Source organism: Corvus brachyrhynchos, unplaced genomic scaffold (genome assembly GCF_000691975.1).
Source record: "Corvus brachyrhynchos isolate BGI_N302 unplaced genomic scaffold, ASM69197v1 scaffold202, whole genome shotgun sequence".
Taxonomy (NCBI): Eukaryota; Metazoa; Chordata; class Aves; order Passeriformes; family Corvidae; genus Corvus; species Corvus brachyrhynchos.
The window spans coordinates 134810-156565 of NW_008238132.1; the positions used below are offsets into that span (position 1 = coordinate 134810).

Consider the following 21756-nt stretch of genomic DNA (forward strand, 5'->3'; position numbering starts at 1 on the left):
CAGGAATGTGTTCATGACTTGATTTGGCATGGTAACACTTTGCTAGGTGGCAGGATTTTAGACTTAGACTCGAAATGTTTCCCCTTGAAGGCTGTCCTTTGCCCTTTTTCTAAATGAATAAACATTTCCTGAGCTGAGATGGGTAGTGACAGTACTTAGTACATACAAGGACTCTATACCACACAAAAGCATGCCAAGCAGTTACAGTTTAGTTAAAGCCTCCAGGAAAAACCAGAACGTAGACACATTCTTCTATAATTCAAAAAAGTTACTGAAATTTCTATCCAATTTCATAGCATGTAATTGTCTACCCAACATAATTTGATCATAACATAAAAGCAACAAGCTGATTTGAAAGTGTGTTGCATCCTTCGATTACAGGTTTTTATTTTTTTTAACTAGTAGTGGAAAGTTAAAATAATACCTGTGTTAAACAGCAGGTAAAGTGACTAGAAAATTTCAAAACCGTAAACACGGGTATTTTTTTCTAGGTCTCTTCACTGTGACATACAAAGGCTGACACAAAACACCTGACATTTTTTAGTCTAACCTTAAGGTATGCAAAATCCAATAAACTTATATTTTCTACAGAGGTGCAGTTCTTGTGCTAAAAGCTTCCCTGGGGACTGCATCATACACGGCAGCCTTGAATGAGCAGGACACATTAATTGATTGTTTGACGTTCAAGCATAAATCACTCACAAATGGAAACTGCCAAGTAACAGTAAATGTTACTTTGTCAACAGTAGTCAACAAAAAAAGCCAGGAGATGAAAATAGTACTGGTTCTTCGTGTATTTGTGCTATCTGGCCTGATCACCAAAAAACCAAAGGAATTCTAAAGATTCTTTATGAGAAATAGGGATCAACACAAGCATCAAGGGATCCCATTCACAGACTGTCTACCATAACTGCTTCTACTTCCTGTCCTAACTCCAACAAACCATTAGCAACTGTTCCCAGAAAAGTAATGCTTCCTACAGGGCTATAACAAATATTAATTCGGCATTTAGCATGAAGATTTAGTCAGCTACTCTCAAACGGTGAGATGGGTTAACTTAATCATTGTTGTAACCAGAGGTTTGGGAACACAGTCTGGAAAAAATAGTTCAAAATTAATGATAAGGTTCTTGTCATCTACTGGGGTCAGTTTGGAACCCTCACTCACTTACGTTATTCATTTTGGCTTTTGTATGTGATGACGCAAGAAGATCATACAGGACCAATCACATTCCCCTGATTACAAGAAACCAGCAGGACCTGCTGCACTTGGAAATCCCAGCCAACACAATTTATAAAGTACTGCTCAATGCACAATGGAATTTAAAGAGTACGGTTTCCTGTGGTCCTCTCCTGTGGATTTTATCACGTTTAATAATGTGGTTAAATTCAAAGACCATGGCCCTTCCCACACTGGTGTCAATGTTTTGGGTTTCTCCTCTCAAACAGAATAATATTTTTATGTAACTGTATGGAAGTATATCTTTGAGACAGCTACCTCCAGGGCATGTTCTATCTTGTACTGGCCAAAAGATTAAAAAATTAGAAGCACATTAGTTATACATTTGCACACACTTCATGGCATGAAGTAAAATTCCCATTATTCAATAGCTTTGACAAGTTAAATAAATATCAATATAATTCTTTCTAAAATGTAGCAACACTGAGGAATGGGGACCTGAGTGCATGTTTCTGTTGAAACAAAACAAATACAACCTGAGGAGGAGAGTGATAATAAAGAAGTGGACAAAAAAAATCCAAAACATTCTGCTGTTGTATTCACTACAAACTTTAACTAACAGGATTAAAGGACTGGAACAAAAACTGATAATTTTTTTATTATTCTTTAAAATGTATGAAATTTACTATATTTTTCTCTTTTATATTTAAAGAGAAAATACAAGTACAAGCCTTGTAACATATATCATCAGTGCTAACATACCAATACAACAAATATATGTGATTTTCTTGATAGTCACAATTAGCTCTGACTGAAGTTCAATTTTTAGAAGTAAAGCTGAATAAGAAATATGACTATTATTCAATTTGGATCTCTTGTCAATAGCATTCCGTGTTTATTGAAAACATGGCTACTACATGGCAGATTTCAAATGTTACAAATTTCTTTTAACTCCAGAAAGTCAGACTCTTTTTTTCCCCTCCAAGCGCCCTTGCTCCCAGATATTCAAATAAATTGGATGACCACAAAATGGAACAAATATTTTTGAATTACACTACCATTACCAATTTATTTCAAACTTTAATTTATTTGGGACTATATAAAGAATAATGTTCATTATTCCTTAATACTACAGCCAGAGCCCTTGTATTGTCTTATTCTTTCTGATAATCCTTGTGTTTACTTATTTAAGCTGGCAAAGATAGATGAGTTGTTCCTCATAACAAAAGAAAACAATAAGGAGATTAATGGAAAAAATCTTTTGTGTTCAGTAGCAGAAATTATCCAGGTGCAAGCATAGGCAGCTAATTGAAAGCAATTTTGTCTACTGTTTGTGTTATCTCTTGCAGTCAGGAGGCTTCTCTTCCCAAAATTCAAACTACTTAATTTCAATACAGAAATACTTTTGTAGGTGCCACCAACCATTCACAGTTAAAAATAAATAAATAAATAAATAAATAAACATGCCGTTTAATGCTAAGGATATGTTTGTTTTAATTCTTCACATTTCATTTAAATAAAGTGTGTTTACAGTATGCTGTGTTTTACAATAAAAGAGCTAGCAGATCATGGAGTCAGGTATTTAATACTTTTAACAGCCGTAATTACTTAAAACAGTATTTCGTTAACTGAAAAAAGGAGATCAAACATAAAAATCCCATCACAAGACACCACTTACAGGGAAAAAGACTAACATGCTTTCTTATAACTAATATGTACTTTTAAAAAAAAGAAACACCAAACAACAAGAAAAGTAATGTGCTGTCTTATCTTTTAAAAGGAATGTAAGTACATCCTAAAAAATACAAAGGTGTTTCAATTCATAAATGTTTTTCTACTTGGTCTAAATGCAAGATGAAAAGGTACCAAATCAAAGAAAAATATTCAACAACAGTACTGCAGTTCCTGTTCAGCAATAGAACCACCAAGCCAGAAGTGAATTTAGAAATTCTCTACACTACTAAGGTTTCAGGTGCAATTAAACACAGTAGATAAGAAAAATAAGGAGGGATGCACAAAGCAAATCAATCCTCTGTGTATTTGAAAAGAGACACAGTTCCTCTTTTCAGACACTTTCTCTCCCCCGATCATATAAGATTTTGAAGAAATTTGGTGTAGCACAGGATTAAAAAATATTTCGTTCAGTTCAGCAAAACTGCCTTTTGTTTTTTGGATTTTACATTGACTCTCAGTCATTTAGAAGGAATTACACTGTCTGAAGCACATAGGACTTTACTGCTTGCAATAATGATAAATACAGCCATTCTGGGTAATCATCTGCTCCTGGTCATATGCTAACATGTAATAGTAGAGGTGCGCTCATTTATTCAAAACCACTGTCCCTATACAAATCCTCTTTCTGAATACCTAAAAAACAACATGAGATTTTAGAGACCATACAGGACAGCAAGGTGCCAGAAATACTATAGAACAATCTATCTTCTTTTATATGTAGTATAATACAGTGTTTGGTGAATATAAATGGAGAAAAACCTGCCAGCCTGGGCACTCCTTAGTGTATTACTGTGCAGGAAAATCAATGAAGATATATTCTTGGCTATGTAACATTACATATTTGAGTTGTTTCGATCAGTTTCTCCAATGTGCCTTTCATTTCTGACCAATACTTTTCTAATTCTAAGTGAAACTACATGTCTCTACTGCTCACAACTGACAAGATCAAATGAAATTTAAGAGGTACTAATAATATATATATCCTGTTTTCTGCAGACATTTGGATGCAGACTTCATGATTGAAGAGTTCACAGTCCTAAGTATGGTCACTGCAGATAGATCACTCTGCAAATACTTTTAAAACTCCTGTCATCTCAGTTTGAATGGAACTTAAGACAAGTAATAATTAAGAATTTAACCGAAATGATTTTCAAAGGCAAAAGCAGTAAAATGGCAGAAAATTAAATTTCAATATATGATTTTAAGGATGTGTTTGAATTCATCAGACTGCAGAGCTTATCTCAAATTTGGCAAGGAAAAAAGCACTTTTAAATGTAAAAAATACATATGCCTACGTATTTCTTGAAAAAATCCATTTAAAAGACTCTGCAAGCAAAAGTAAAACCTGGCATAGAAACAGAGATGCAATCCTATGGGCTATACACACTCAGTAAGGAAAATAAAAGCTAAGAACACGAAACTAAGCAACCACTTCAAAGCCTTACAAATTACAAAGTACAACATCTACTTTTTTTTCAGAAGGAAAAAAAGGCAAAAAGATTGAAAGGAATTTCACAAAATAATCAGAACACTTTCTGAACTCTTCAAAAATGCTAACAAGTTGGGTTTGGGTTTTTTTCAGGAAAGTGGTTCAGGAATAGAACACTGGATTACATATTGATCGCTCAGATAAAGGGAGAAAAACCAACATAGTGATAAAAAAACCAAAAACCCCGTGTATCGTGCTAAGAAATATGCCAGAACCTTTGGTAACTGAAGGAGTACTAAACCTTTAAAAAGTTTTAATAGAATTATGTTTTTCTTCTTATGACATTTATGGAATCTTTTTATTTTTATTTAAGAGGAAAAAACCTCATAAAAGCTATGTGTATTTACCTTTAAAACACAATATTGAAGGTTATAAACTGAAATAAAGATAACAAATAGATCTATTTTTTTACTCACATAACACTATGCTTTATTGTTTACATACATGTACTAAATCCAAAGGATCATTTAAGTTCCCCTAAGCAATCAATACTATCATTTTAAAAGAAGCAATTCACTCATTTCAGAAGTCTTGCTAAACTATTATTACTTACTTACTACAAAATCACTGACAATACGAAATTTATATAACCCGCAGGGATTATTTCTTATATTTTCCTTTAAATGTCTTTCAGTCAAACATAAAAGCCTTCTGTAATATCTCAATATAAGCACAAAATGTATCCATAGAAAAAGCAATGTTTGCAATGTAAGCAAAAAACACTACCACTGTTTTCATTTCTGTTCACTGTAAAAAATCTAACATATCTTTGGTAAGTAAAATGAGGTGCCAAGAAATATCTCAAACATCATTCCCTATGCCTGCTTTCTGAAAACGTGATTATACTCATTACCTGAACAGTTTACAAAATTGTATCAGCTAATACAGAATGCTGGTGTATTTGAAAGGTATTTTCTTTAAATATTTTAGATTTCTGATAAATACAGTGAAGACTTATGATATCATGAGTGAAGACTCATGATTCAGGAAGAATCCAATCAGATTAACAAACAGTGATTTACATCATTTTATTCCAAATTACTGACTTTTAGACATCTAACCACCACGGAGCAATTTATTTGACCTTTCTTCAAAGGAGAGGAACAATTCTTCAAGTACTCTTTTTTTTTTAATGACTGACTGTGGACAAAGTTCTAGGAATCAACTTTTAGATGACAGAGTTAGGAAAAAGAATACACTGTCCAACATTTGTTCCAGATACATTAATTTCAGTAACTCACCCTCTACTGTTAGAGTACCCATTTTGGATTCCAAGAAATCAAACAGTGTGCTTGGTGCAGATGGTCTGGTATTTCCTAGCTCCTCTTCATCTTCAGGTCTTATTCGGCCTCGGCCCTTCCCCTTACCTGTAAGCATTAAAGGATTTTTGTGAATAGGGAATAAAAAAATAAAAAAACATATACACTCCTTCATTTGATTTACAAAATGTTTGTATTTTCTGTTTTTAAAAAATTCTGCCACAGAAAGGCAGTGATAGGACAAGGGAGAACAATTTTAAACTAAAAACTGGATAGATTAAGATTAGATGTGAGGAAAAAATTCTTGACTATGAGGGTGATGAGGCACTGGAACAGGCTGCTCATACAAGCTGTGGATGCTCCAACCCTGGAAGTGTTCAAGGCCAGGTTGGATGGGGCCCTGAGCGACTGGTCTGGTGGGTGGCCTCTCTGTCTGGGGGGTGGGGGAGGTGGAACAAGATGATCTTTAAGGTCCCTTCCAACCCATGTCCTTCTATGATTCTAGGATTCATGTTTCCCATTAAAGGGTAATTAAATATTCAACTTCCAATTCAAAAATTTTCACAAGAATATAATACACAGAGGCCTTTCTTAGGGATTTGCTTTCAGGTTTGCAATGCATTCTAACTTCCAGGAAAAAAACATGCAGATATGCCCTTCTGTAACTACATTAGTAATCCACCATACACAAATTCCTTGGCTTGTAAACAGTTTCAAAGCATCTCTTTGCAAGCTTTACCTCTAGGTGGTGGTCCCTGAATGGGTTTCTGTTTACTGTTGTTCAGAAGAAAATTTAATGCTGCCTCTAGGCTGTTACTGTTATCCATAAGAGCCTGTCTTGCTGCTTCCTTGCTAAAACCCATCTCTGTTATGTGTTTTAGAGCCTTTTCATCAACCTGAAATAAAAGGTACACACAGAAGTAATAAATAGAACACTCTATAAACCCACCAGATTTTATATTAATTTTTCTTTAGTTTTTAATTGAAACAATATTTCTAGTTTAATTGATTATAAACATTTCAGTTTTATATAAAATCTTCGCATACAATCTCAAAAGAACCAGCTAGTCAAGGGGTTTTTTATCAGTAGTATAGTTTTTAATTCATTAGTTTTCAGTTCTACTATTACATGCTTTCAAGCACAAATGTTCCTACTCTATATGAAAACTAAAAGAAATAACTCAAAATAATATCAAAACTAGCCATCTGTTCCTGTTTGAACCCTTTCACAACTTTTACAGACAATACAAAACCCAGTTACATCTTAAACATGGAAAAAATATAATTGGCTAGAGGTTTTGCAGAAGAAAGCAAAGAAATGCAAACAATTTACTTCTGCAGAAATACAGGCTCCATTATTCCAAACTGTATAGAGCTTGATGACAAAAAGGCAAAGCAGGAATCACAAAGCATTACATACAGAAAATAACCTTGCACCTGCACCAAAATTATACCAGTTACCCATCTACTTCAATAGCTGCAATCAAAAACATTCTTAACAGGAATCCCATGGATATAACATTGTGTCTATAGGTTCAAAAATAGCGATATCAAGACCCTACAAAAAAATCACAAAACCCCAAGCCTAAGGGAATCTAACCTCTAAGGCACATATTTAAATTTTACTGGATAAATATTTAGCCCAGAACCACAGTGAAACTCATAATCATCTCAGTAAGGTACAAAAGCATCATAAGTATTCTAAGCAGACCTCTAAAATTAATTGCAAGGAAAGTCAGCATTCCTCGAGGTATTTTGATTTTATTCTTGTTATATTTGGGGTTTTGTTTTTAATATTACACATTTAAGATTCCATTTAAGTCTTCCACCTTACCAGCTCTCGGTAGACACCTTCATTCTTCCCCTCTGGTTTTGCTATCTTCTCTTTCTGGAACAGTTCCCTGTTTCGATTTCCTCCAGCACTCACACTGAGATTGCTTCTGCTACTACCACCACCTCCTCCAAATGTTTTGGTCTTTAGATAAGCACAAAAATAACATTTCAGCAAACGGAATTTATGAAAATAAGCCTCAATATTTAGCTAGTAGAAAAAGTGCAGTACTTTTGTTGCAGCGGTATTTTTTTTTTATTATGCTCTGGGTCAACTAATAAAGCACTAATTTAAACACACACAGAAAAAGATTAATTTATTAGTTAGGGATTTTTTTTTCCCCTGTGCCCAAAAGAGGCTGTAAAAAAGGTACATAATTCTAGTTTTTACAACTTACTAAATTTGAGAAATAAGCTAAAAAGAAGACCAAAGGAGAACATATAAACCTGACACATTGGAACTAAATTTCTGAGCTACTTTTTCAGACTGAGTTCAGGGAATCATGGGGGTTTTGAGAGTCTAAAAAAGCAGATGAAAAATGATAACCTGCATTAATTAGCTAAATCTTATTAGTGAAATTGTAAACCCCTCATTTTTTAGTAGTGTTAACAAAATCATATCTACAATAAAACATTATGATACATTTATTAGCTTTATTAAAATAAGATCATAGCCATCAATCCAAAAGGACTCTAATTCTGACTCATCTTTTTAAAGATACAGGAGTAGAATTATAAGCAGGCAAATTTCAGAAAGCATTTGTCATTTAAGAGAGAAATACTTAAAATAACAAGAAAAGATCAATCACAGTCAGTAAAATGTTGTAACACATGCATTCTAACCTCTTTGCTCTTTGCTACTTCTGCAATAGCAGCTGTTCTCTGCTTTTCAAATTCATCATTGTCCGCAACAGGTTTTACAGTATTTGTCATTTGCAGAGTCTTTCTGCGATCAAGGTCTCTGCTATCCACTTGCACATGAGATGCACATTTCTGAAAATGCAAAAGAAATTTTTAATTAACTCTTCTGCCTACTCTCATTTGAGAAAGACCAAAGTATTATTCCATTAGAGTAGAAGACTCTCAGATAAAGACTATTATCATGTAGCTAAGACATCATGATGAAATCATGATGGTTCTTGGAAATCTGATGATCCTTGCCAAATTCTTTGGTATTTAAGAAGGGACTGCATTAGTGCCTACACAGTCTGACCAGCAGAATCAAAGGCTCCACACACTAAATAAAGTTAAGTTTGAAATTGAGAGGAAAAATGTTACTGGAAACTGGCACAACAAAGAGACAGGATTAACACAGTTTTGGGGGTTTTTTTAACAGGCACATTTTTGATATCCAAGTTATCAAGATCGAAGGTGTTTTGATTGCCTTTACCTAACTGGAACAAGGTACCTAGATATCATAATACAGGTACTTTTATGAAGTGACAAAGTACACTATACCTGCCCAAAAGGTACAAAAGGAGGAGGACCACCTTCTGTTCCAATGTTACTCCTATTGTGTTTTGCCAAACTCTGTAAAAAAATATTTGATAATTAATAAATTGCAAACAGAAATCAGATTATATAAATGTCTCTATTTCAGAAAGTATATGAAACTTGCAAGATGGACATTTTAAGCAGAAAAAAAATCATATTTTTAAATCTTGGGTCACATAAGTTAAGAAGAAGGTTGGAGGAGAGGCAGAGAAACAAAGAAAACTATGAATATTTTTATAATCACTAAGGCAATACGTAGAGCAAATGTAGAAAATTCAGTTATAGACCAAAATCTACACTAATAGAACAAAGCAGCACACAAATAGGCAGCAGATGTTTCTTTATACAGAATACAATGAACTTGCTGCCAGTAGAGATTGTAAAGGCATACAGCATGTTTAAAAAGGGATTGGACCAATTTAGCCCAGAGAAGTGAAGGTTTAGGGGGACCTTAGCAATCTACATGATGGAGACGGGCTCTTTTCAGTGGTGCCCAGTAAGATGACAAAGACAGTGGGCAGGAACTGAAACATAGGAGATTCCCTCCATCACAAAACACTTTTTTGACTGTGAGGGTGACTGAGACAGGGAGGTTAGAAAGTACCCATCCTTGGAGATATTCAAAAGCTGCCAGGACACTGTCCTGGACAATTGGCTCTAGGTGGCCTTGATTGAGCCAGATGACCTCCATCCTCAACCATTTTGTGAAATTCATGATCCCATGCATAAGCAAACACAGAAAGTATTAGTCAGAATTGTAGCCCCTGATACAATACAGCAATTCTGTATGCCAAGGCTGTATAAGTGCTCAGACTCTCATCTCTCCCTAAAAACAATCTCCTTTTTGCCACTGCTGGAAATGAAATGCTGTGCTACTAAGAAAAAAAAAGAACAGGTCCTTAATGCTGTTAAAATGCACCAAAATTGCATTCCCTATATTGTATCTCTTTTATTATCTTCATTTCTTACAGTCTTTTTCCCCCAATAGACAGTCATGCATTACTACACATACTCCCTGTTGTCAGAGACAGCCTTAATTACTTAAGCTATATACGACATTTACCTATATATTTGTTACCCTGATGTAGAATTGATTTAAATCCATCATCTGAGAAATGGAGTATAAACATGAATAAGCTTTAAGCCACCATGTTATCTGAGAATTTCTTAAACTAAGTAGTAGATTAATTTAGCTAATACATACTCAAATTAAAACTTTTGGTCCACTCCTTTCAAGTTAACCACTTTTTTTAGGAGTTGAAGACTGTTTTCTAAATAATTTATGGTTATTAATTCCTTTCAAGTTTAAAAAAAAAAAAAAAGAATAATCCTTTTCCTCATGCCTTGGAGCAAAAAACACTGATAAAGTATTAAATAAATTATTCAAAAAAAGCACTTAGAAGTGCAGAAATCATAAAATTTCTCTGCTTTAGTCTCAATCAGTTCACTTAAAGTGCTGCCTTAGAATTAAGAGCTAACCAAGGGCTGATCACTGCAGCATGCTCATACCTCCCTGTACCTAATAACTGAAGCAGCACAGTACAACAGTGATTTCATGGCCAAGCCATTTCACTTCCCCAGAGCAGGCACTCCAGGTGCAACAAACCCTGCACTTATTCTGGGGTTTCTATTTGTTTGCTTGTTTGTTTGTACCTAGAGAAATGCATGCAATTTTGGAATGAATTCCCATACTGAATCAAATGATAATTAAAAAAAAATAATTATACTCTAGCCAAGAATTCAAGCATTGGATTAATTTCTCATGTCCTATGTCCAGGAAGAGCATGCTGAATTTACACTATTTTCTTTCTTTCCCAAATGAGAATGAAGAAAACACACAGAAGACAAAGATTGTTTCAATCTACTGCTCAAACATGCAATTGGGCAAATGGCAAAAAAGCCCTTAAAAACTGACTGCCAATTTACCAACTTTCAGCTACATGAATTTTGAATCATAACAATTTATTGCATAAAACTGTTATCCATAATGAAAGAACTTTAATGATCTAATGGTAAATAAGAGCCTTACACCTTCTTCTCAGGGAGTACTCTCTGCTGAGAAGTGAGAGTAGCTGCTTTAGAAACCAAGTTTCACATTGCACCAAATAAAAAGCAGACTGGCAACATGAACAATTTTCTTTATCTTACAATTAAATTTCCTCACACCCCAGCAGCAACTATTATTTACAATAAACTTTGTTATAAATACATTTAGTATGCTTCTTTTACCCTTTTAGCTCTATTTGCATCATGACACTAAAAACATATTTCCTAGGGAATCTCTTAAGAAACTAAGGTTTAGAATATGAGATTCCTAGGTATTATGTACTATTGTACCCTCACCCTTCTTTCTACCTGTATTTTGAAGTATACATAAAACTACTCCCTTTTCCCATGAGGTAATCTCAATATTTACCCTCACCTTCCCCAAAGTAGAAAAATCTTTAAGTATACTAGAGAGCTTTATTTTTAGATGATCAGTAATTCTAAGTTTTAAAAGTATAAGAGCCTGCCAAACAGTCTCACCAATCATCTCAGCATATTTGCTTCAGACTTCACTCATAGATTGTATATATTGTCTGGTGTTTTGTTTAATAGCAATACAAAATTGCTCTTCCTTCATAAGAAGGGTAGGAGCGGTATCTCAGGTACTGATCCTTCATGTTTGGAACATCAGTCACCATCAGAACACGAGGAATACTACGAAGCAATAATTATCTGGAACTGTATTTTTTCCTAAAGATGTCCGTGACACTTTACCTTACATTTCCAAGTAGTCTAGAAAAAAAATCACAGTAACAGTCTCATTTACTCCTTCCTTATTATTTACTGTTGCTTAAATAGGGGCACTTGAAAAGACCTGAAATTTCCAAGCAAGAATTTACTTTATGATAAAATTGAATCCTACAAGGAAGATAATACTGCATTCATTCCACATATGCTACATTGTAGTGTGAGTCTTTTATTACTAAAACTTGATTCCTCCTGAAAGGAATTTGAAACACTGCTCTGAATAGAGTAAAACAGTAACACAACTGAAAAACTAGAAGATGACAAGTAGGTGCAAGGACAATAACTTAAGACTGGATAAACAACTTTTATTCTAAAGTTTCATAATGTTATTTGGCTTAATAACACTAACTTTATACTAAGTGTAAAACCCCCTTATTTCATCATCTACACAGGAAGCCAAATTAACACATCTCAGACTTTCTAGTGGAGGGAAAATAAAAAACTGCCTTCAAAAATAAAAAACTAGCTTCAAAACCAGTAATTTAACATAGCCACACAAATAAAAGTTTTACGTCTTTTTATGCAAACAGTTCATCATTTTAATTAAGCTTCTGTGACAAGATGAGACAAGGAATGGAAATGTCCTTATCACCTCTCAGATATTTTAGCAATTATGCTTATTTGTCAACTGCTCTCTTCTGCAAACCTTTCTGAACAGGATAGAAGCATCAAGTTCATAGGGAAACTGCCATCATGTAGCATCTGGCTTTTACAGACTTGTTTGAGCCCTATCTGTCTAGCTGTCAGTCTGGATATAGAACTGGAACTACAATTTCCAGTGGTCATGGTTCACCCATCCAAACTGATTTCCTGTCACCAACAGCTTTTCTGACATGGCCACATTCATGTGCTGTGAGCTGGTCAACAAGAAAAAGAAAACAATACCCTGGCAAATTCCGAAAGTTTGAGAATCAGAGAGCTGAGAGGACAGCAGCAGGCAATAGTTAATTTTCTGTATCTTACCAGAGCAAATCAGTGACAGCTACCACTCCGTTAAACATATCACATACAGCCAATAGAACTGGCCAACAAGCGCTGAAAGCTGTAGTCAGCAGCACAACTTTGGTTATTAAATGCTTTGCTTTCTTTATTTATGTAAATAGGGTCTGTTCCAAGTTATTTCTTGATACTGACTTCAAAAAACAATTAATAATTATAAAGCAATTATTTGTTGGAAGTCCAGGTAGAAGAAATATGAAAACAGACTGTCCAAAATATCACCAAGAAAGCAAACCAGTTCTATTCTTGTGTTACCAATTACACGGCATTCTTAAGAATATGTTAGGTCTGTGTTCTCTCTTCTGCCCCATCAATCTTAAAACTCAGTGTTTTTTAACCGAAGAAAGAAATCACAACACTTAATACTAAGTAAGAATAAAAATCATAAAATGGGATGTTTCTGCTGTTGGCCCCAGAACCTTTTCTATTCTGAAAGCTTCATTTAAAACCAGGAACGCTTCTGTGTTTAAAAAAACCCCTTATTTTCAGCGATAAAAGCACAAAAAGGATGCCAAACAGAATCTAGTAGAATGTGTAACTGTAACATTCAAATAAATTTTGGCCCAGTTTGCTGAAATCTATTAAGTGCAACCAAACACCAAAGAAGGCTAGTTCTAACAAAAATGACTGAGCCCAGCTTAGCAGGAGCAACAGTAAATAGTACTTCATACAGAACTGACCATCATGTTCATAAGCAGCTACTCTGTTTCAACCCCTGCAGAATACAGAAAGGAATCAGCTCCCATGCAAAGATCACTTGTAATTTCTTCATTTGCAACATCATACATAAGAACTCTGGCTGCAGCCCTAAAACTATTGGGACACTACAGTTCTAAAAGCTTATCATATGGAAGTTCACAGTCAACAGCAGAAGCTTGAAGTTTTTAAACGTAATATGCAACTTGTAAGACAAGCATTTCCAGTGGTGTTACCTCACCCTTTGTAATTCCCACTTTTCTATAAGATGCTCCACTTCACCTCCAAGAACTGCTGTGTTACTGTCATCCAACAGCAAGAATCCATTTCTCACTTCAACAATTCCTGAAAGCTTAATTTTTGTTCCAGGTGGAGTGTTCAGGCTAGAGGTAGAAACAAAGCCAAATAATTCAAATACATTTATTACCATTTTGCCACAAAGAAACACATAAAAACCTGGTCGTATCATAATTCCAACATTTTCATATGACATAATAAAAAATTAGCATCAAAAAGCACAGTACTTTTCAATAGCTTTACTGGAACACTTCCCACTCATTATGCAAAAATTCCATACTGCAAATTAGATTCTAACAGAGATGAATATTGGCAATCTGTCTGTTTGGTTAACATTCAATTTCACAATATCAAACTGAGGATATGATTTGTTTAGACTAACAGACAATATTCTTAGACAACTGGCTTTGAGGTAGGTTCCTCATATTTACAGTTAAGAGTGGATCTCCAGATACTAATCATCTCATTTTTTTTAGACATTGAACTTAGTAAACACAGAGTGGTTAGAAAGGAACCTTTCTACACATTGCTAAGAGCTAGGACTGTACTAGAATAAATACGAAAACCATGTATCTCATAGCCCTTATTACTCTGTAATTTAAAAACATACGAATACTTTCTGTCATCAGCTCCCACAAGGAGCCACCTTACCTTCTTCTCAAGTGAACCTACCCTAGGAAAAGCAACAGCACAAGAATAAAAGAAGCATGTATTTCCAACATGTGATCGAAAGACATGACCAGCAGTGCAATATGGAAACTGCTTCTTCTTGTGAAGAAGGACAAAGACAGTTCAAACCTTACAACTGAGAGCCAATAATCTCTTTGAAATATGCTAAAGCTACTATTGCAATCACAGGCCCATACCACATGGTGAGGAACATTCATAGCAGAGTGAGGCAATTACAGTACCAGTGGCATTTAACCTTAGCAAAGTTAATGGATTTTTGGATTGTTCTGATAAAAGCAAAGAAAATGAGATCAAAAAATACACATGAAAGAAATACAGAAAAAAAATTAAAATTAGGCAAGAGGAGAGGGGTAAATGGAAACCATAGTCATGAAAACCTATAATTTAAAGGAAAATTGTGATTTTTATTTATTTCAAGTAATACTATGTACTGAAACAGCATATTATTGCAGTTTAATAGTCCAACATCAAACTTTAAACAATTACATATAATACAAATTAAATCTTTAAATGTTATGTAAAAGGAAGAGCTCACAGCATTACTAGAGTGATGAGTTCTCTAACATTTTTGAGATTTTTATCGAAAAGCTTTCAAATTATGTCTTGTACTGGGTGTTCATCTTTAAATATTTTGTGATCTAGAATCTACTTACACAGGAGTCTGTTTGCCTTCCTTTACTGCTCTCTTTATATTTGCATTGGAATATGATATTCCAAGTTGTGCTGGCTCAAGCTAAAATTAAAATATCATTAAATGTTCTGATAGCATCACTCTAAACTGCAAGCTGGCTCCTGCTCAGAAGGAACAGTTTAACAGTAAAAGATGACATTCAAAAATTAAGTACATATCTATATCTAACTGTTGCAGCTAGCAGAGAAAGAAGAAAAAGGATTTTTTTTAAACCAAAGTTAACTGAATTAGAGGAGTGCAGAACACACCATGACTCTGCAGACTAAACACCAGAGATCGTTTTTAGCATCTCCATAACCAAACACACAAAACATCCCCATGTTCATCAGTAAATCAGCTTTCTTACCCTTCACTTTTAACTGAAGAAACATCCAAGTTAAAGGCCTCCCCATGGTCAAGCAGTATTAGTTGCATTGGCTTAGGAGTGTCAAGCCCGTGGCATGCCTGCTACAAAGGTAAGGCAAAAGATCTACTACTACTAAAAATAGGGGATTTGGCCCAAGTTTACACACACCCCCAAAATGCTGTGTGGCGTGAAACTACAACTCAGTAGATGGCTGCAGAAATCCACTTTCTTCCATTATGTACTTCAGCATAAACTGAACTGTAAATTACATTCATATATACCTTTGCATGCTGAATTTAAGTTTCTCCTTTATATACAAATCCAAGAAGGAAGCCTCTTTTGTCAAGCAATTTTTTTTATCAAATACTAAGGACACTCCATTTTTTCAAGGACATTGAAGTATCAAAGCAAAACCTGGAAAAGAAAGTTGTTCACCTTATTTTTGACATGCTACTGTATTCTATAGCTGTGCAGCTTGTGTGTCCATCAGTCATCTGTAAACGTAACATTCTGGGAGCAGCCTGAGATTCTTCGTTATCCTTTGGTGCAGCAACATTGCGGATTTTCTGTATTTGCAGGACACATGGCCCTTCCAGCTAGGTAAGCCAAACAGAAAAGACAAAACTATGAGCACTGTTAAGCAAACACATGGCAATATCTAGACACACCAACAGATGCCCCCAGGCAAAGAAAAGTGTAATTTGATCATGTTCAACTTCTATCACTCATGTACTGTATGTTCTAAAGCCTGATAAAAATGGCTTTTTCAGAGAAAGAGTTGCAGTGCTTCACACATCTCTGAGATACCAATTATAAAATAAAAGTGAACGAAAACAGTTGGGGAGGAAAACGAACAAAAACACCGATACTGTCACTTCGAACATAGTACGGAGTCCAGATAAGATTTCACATGCTGTACTGCAGGGTGTCACTGACAAGTCTTCTAAAGAAAGATAAAAACAGCTTAGAAGCCTATCTGTTTGGATCAAGAGGAAATTTCAAGTACAACTGCTTTATAAACACCAACTAGAAATATAGCTTCTTTAAACAATGGTCCAATCAAAACATAACTAACTGAAGGGACATCGCTTTTCTGGTGATTACATAAAAATGGATACCCTACTATACACACCACAATCTATGTTACAAAAAATAAAAACAGTAACTAAAAAAAACCACAAAACAAACAAACAAACAATACCCCCAAATAAAACAAAACCACTATGAACACAAAACACCAAAATAAAGCAAAATAAACCCACCTGAAAAACCCAAGCCCAAAACAACCACCTAAACCATTTGCAACATTTCAGCTACAGCTGAGTCATTTTGATTTCTCTGAAAAATAAAAATTGTCTGTGGCTGCTCAACTGATCTCTAGCTCCTAAAAGACAGTGAAAGATTAAAAAGTGCACATTTCACCGGCTTTTAACCTTGAAGAAACAGAATAGGTAGCCCAGAAAAATGAGAGCAGATAACCAGCAGGTAAGCATATATAAAGAAAAGAGAGATTAATAAATAAGAGAATAGGAGCACAGTAGCTTTACTATGACGGCAATAGAAGATCTGATGTATAAATCACTCTCACTGAAAGAAGCTTTTCTAAATGCAGTTCAGTTTTAACTGGAACAGCAAATCTGATCATCATTTTAATAAAAATAAAAATAAAAAAGGCTGTAGGAAACAAAAATCCACAATCAAAAAAACAATGAAACAGAAATTGGGACGCATATGAGTAGCCTTTAACAGGAATTAAATTGCTGGTACCTTATGTTTTCAACTGCTTACCATCAATTTGTCAGTACTCAGAAAGGAACTCTCTGAGAACACAAATCCTTTCTGAATGCTTCTTCTGCAATTAATGTTTCCATTGTAATGAAACTAAGTTCTCAAAAGAAAACCACTAACACTTTAAATGTAACAGCTATTAAGTTATATGTTATAACTTTATAGTCTTCTTTGCACTTCTATTCCTTTAAAAATACTTAAAATATATTTATAGTATATAGTCATCTTGATAGAAATGTGAGGATTCAGTTTTTCCAAATCCTATGCAAATGTGGCCATCTTGTGGTTAATACTGGTAATATTTATTTTTTTAAAACCATATAAAACATGTATATTAATGAGTGAGTGAAATAGCTCCGTGTATTAATGACTGAAGTTGATAACCATCTATAGTGGTCAAATACCCACGTTTCATATTAGGACTCTCCCAGCTTTTATGAAGCTATTTGCCTATTATAATAATACTTCAAAATAAAGTTATTTTCTATGCAAGATGGAAATACATCATAGGTTCTCAAGATACAGGTAAATAATACTAATATTAGTCTTGGCTGAGAGGAACAATAGTAGCACACAGTTTCTATTTTTCACTGAAACATTTCTAAACAACAAATTAATACTTTCTACTGAGAGATTATACTAAGAAGTTGTTCCTCTCCCATAAAGCAAATATTCTTTTTTGTAAAGACATAGCTCTGTAACATAATGTATTTGCAGACATTGCAAGCTAAACAGCAGCACTGATTAAGGAGTCAGATTTGCTTTACGTTACTCAAAAAAAGGAAATTACAGTTAAGAAAGCAAGGATTCAGCATATTCTCTAATAGCTTGAGCTAAAAATTATAAATAGGAGTCCTTCTCAATCAGATTTTTTTCTGTGTTTGGGTTTTCTTAGAGCAATTTTCTAAAGATCTATGAATATAAATAAAGTTAATAAAACTCTTCCCATAACGTTAGTTTACTAAGTAATATGCTGCATGCATAGACTGCTGCCTAGCTAAAATCTGCAATCCTGCAATGGACTCTCTATCAAGTGTTCTTTGCATAAATGGCAATAACATTTGTGCTTTTTTTCTTGCAGAAGTCTGTGCTTACAGCACTGACCACTCCATTTAGACAACAGAGTAAACAAATCCAAACAGCTCTTAACAGCCTCTCTCACCAATCAATCTTGCTTTTTTAAAACAAACCCACCCTAACTTACCAGTACCTGAATTTCAACAGTAAAGAAATATGTTTCCCCAGAAATTTCACATCAGTGATAGACTGTCAGTATTTGAAGTAAGAGATAAAGAATTGAAGTGAGAACCGTGCTAATTTTAAAATAAAATCTCTTCATTTATCCACTCTCTGAATCACATGTAAGGAACAAAACAGGAAGGGTATACAGAAGGGGACAAAACTTCATTTTTATCTAAACACACACCATGCATTAAAATCTAGCACATCCAAGTTTCAAGTACAATACTCTAGCACAGAAAGTGTTACACCATCTAACGTGTTGTATTCACGTAACCTGTAGGACACACAGTCATAGGAAAATTAAATAAAAGCACATAGCTGCAGCCATGGTTGGCAGTAGGCAAGTAACACAGCATTAATATGTATTACTATGTATCAGAAGCAAACAGCTACTTCAACTTATTCCTGGCCTGCTTTGTTGCTCTCTCAGGATAATACAGGAGAAAAAATGAAATTCTGATACAATGTAAAGACCAAACAGGTTAAATGACTTTCCAGCAGCAAATGAAGTTGCTAGGATTGTCCAGATTTTTTTTAAGCATTTCAAACTTGTGAAATAAAAACCAAAAGGTCCTCTTTTATGAAACTTATGTTCATATATTTACACTGTAATATATTCAAACATTGGGGGATTTTGTATGTGAAGTAATGACAAAACCAGACTAATGTGCCATAGAAGACTCTCATCACACAGAAATCAAAACTACAGAAAAGTGAAGTAAAAATACTGCCTACCTTTTCCACTTTCCCACCATTGATGTCACTGGGGAGGAATTTCTTGCCAATCGTTCTTAAATCTGTCTGAAATTATTACAGAAAACAAGAAAATATTAACTTAAAATATGCACTTAAAAAAAAGAAAAAAACAAAAAACGTAACATAGGAAAAAGAATAGCATTTTTTCCATAATGACAACTCTTTATTACAGAAATCCACTCCTCTGTGTCTGATAAAAAATTCAGCAACTCAAGAGTTTACAAAAGAAATCCTTTTGCCTTTTAAATTATATTCTTAAGTACATTTTCAGTGTTGATTAAAATGCTTTTAAATAGACAAAACCAAATAACTATGTAATGTTTAATTGTCAAACATAGCTATGAGGTTTAATAGAGGTAAAACATCTTTCTTTGCTCTCCAACTGGCACTTAGAGAAAAGTATTTTTAGTTTCTGTCTTTTTACATGCACAAATCCTTACTTATTATGGTCATAAACAACTCTTTCAAAAGAAAATGTGCTAAATGTAATTACTACAAGAACTTGAACAGTAACTTGCCATTAAGATATGTCAATAGCCTACTGTTCTGGCATCCTGATCTAGAACCAACCAGGACTGTATTTTAGTATCTGAAATATTGTAAACAACTGATTTACTCTGGTTTTCAGTGAGAAATACTGGTATGTTACAAATAGAAAAAGCAATCATAGGAATATGTTTTTAGTATATTTACTGAGTATCTATAGAGGGCATAAATGCCCAATCCTCTCTCTGTTGCACAAGTTAGCCAGGTAGTGATAAGGAAGCACATTCAGTTTTCAATCTGAGCCCATCGGAGGAAACTCATCTGTCATCTGTCAGTTGTGTATCTCTGAATTGCACACAGGCTCCTACAAACTGCTCCTGTGTGTTCTGTATCCATATCATAGAACCATCATAGAATGGTTTGGGTTGAAAGGGACCTTAAAGAACATCTAGTTCCAACTCCCTTCCTGTGGGCAGGGTACACCTTCCACTAAGGCCATATTGCTCGAGTCCCATCCAACCCACCCTTAAACACTTCCAGGGATGGGGCATCCATGACTTCTCTGGGCAACCTGTTCCAGTGCCTCACCACCCTCACAGTAAAGAATTTCCTCCTAATATCTAGCCTAAACCCACTGTTAGATTGAAGCCATTCCCCCTTGTCCTTTCACTATGTGTCCTTGTAAAAAGTCTCTCTCTCCATCTTTCTCATAAGCTTCTTTCAGGCCCTGGAAGGCCACAATTAGGTCATCCCCAAATCTTCTCTTTGCCAGGCTGAACCATCCCAATTCTCCCAGCCTTTCCTCACAGGAGACCTGCTCCATCTCTCTAATCGTCTTGGTGTCTCTCCTCTGGACTTGTTTCAACAGGTCAGTGTCCTTCCTGCACAGGGATCCCCAAAGCTGGATGCAGCACCCCAGGTGGGGTCTCACCAGAGGGGAGCAGAGGAGCAGAATCCCCTCCCTTGCCCTGCTGTCCATGCTGCTTTTGCTGCAGCCCAGGACACATTTGGCTCTCTGGGCTGGGAGTGCACATGGCTGGGTCCAGCCCCTCACTCAGCAGCACCCCCAAGCTGTTCTCAGCAGGGCTGCTCTTGATCCATTCATCTGCCCAGCCTGTGTTGATACTGGGGGTTGCCCCAGCCCAGGTGCAGCACTTTGCACTTGGCCTTGTTAAAGATTCCCATGGGAGATTCCCATGCATCCATTTCTTGAGCTTGCCCAGGTCAGTCTAGACAGCATCCTGTCCTTCAGGTGTGTCAAGTTCACTACTCAGCTTGCTGTCATCTGCAAATTTGCTGAGTTTGTACCTTGTCCCTTCATCTGTGTCATTAATGAAGACATTTAGTGACACTGATCCCAATACAAATCCCTGAGGGGACACCACTCATCACTGATGTCCATTGGGACTCTGAGCCATTGACCACTACCCTCTGGATGGGACTGTCCAACTACTTTCTTATGCCTCTAACCATTCATTAAAATCCATCTTTCTCCAGTTTAGAAAGAAGGATGTTCTCAGGGACTGTGTCAAAGGCTTTACAGAAGTCCAGCTAAATGACATCTGTAGCCCTTCCCTTGTCCACTTACGCAGTCACCTCATCACAGAAGACCACTGGGTTGCTCAGACAGGACTTGCCCTTGGTGAAGTCCCCAGCTTTGTAGTCAGAGCAGTAGGAAGGGGACACAACTTTTACAAATTCTTTTTAAGTTCTTAGACAAAATAAAAACATTTGAAGGACTCAAGATACATTTATGTCTATTTCACACTTATTTAAGCAATTCACACACACTCCAAAAAGGTAAAAAAGGTCAGCTGACTTCTTGATTTCTACTGCCTGAAACACACCTATAGTAGTCAAGAAGAATTTGTAAGAAGTGGAATATAAATTCACTGTTATCCTGCCATTAAAGACACACTGCAACTCTCTACTTTCTCAACAGACAAATTAACCTGGGCACAAAAACAACTGACTTAATGATAAAAAG

General features: G+C 35.3%; 1 protein-coding gene across 2 annotated transcripts in view; it reads right to left on the reverse strand.

The window, feature by feature from the left end:
- The window catches only part of TDRD3 (tudor domain containing 3), a 53291-nt gene that overhangs the window by 25572 nt on the left and 5963 nt on the right, over nt 1-21756 (reverse strand). Inside the window, exons 3-10 of one of the 2 annotated variants that reach the window (XM_017733556.1) lie at nt 19263-19328; nt 15933-16093; nt 13715-13856; nt 8950-9021; nt 8335-8484; nt 7496-7636; nt 6401-6557; nt 5644-5769 (exon numbers count right to left, since the gene is read on the reverse strand). In XM_017733556.1, the coding sequence (XP_017589045.1) occupies nt 5644-5769; nt 6401-6557; nt 7496-7636; nt 8335-8484; nt 8950-9021; nt 13715-13856; nt 15933-16006 (862 nt within the window). In that variant the 5' untranslated portion in view covers nt 16007-16093; nt 19263-19328. The remainder of the gene's footprint in view (nt 1-5643; nt 5770-6400; nt 6558-7495; nt 7637-8334; nt 8485-8949; nt 9022-13714; nt 13857-15932; nt 16094-19262; nt 19329-21756) is intronic. The other variant, XM_017733557.1, reaches the window with a different exon arrangement.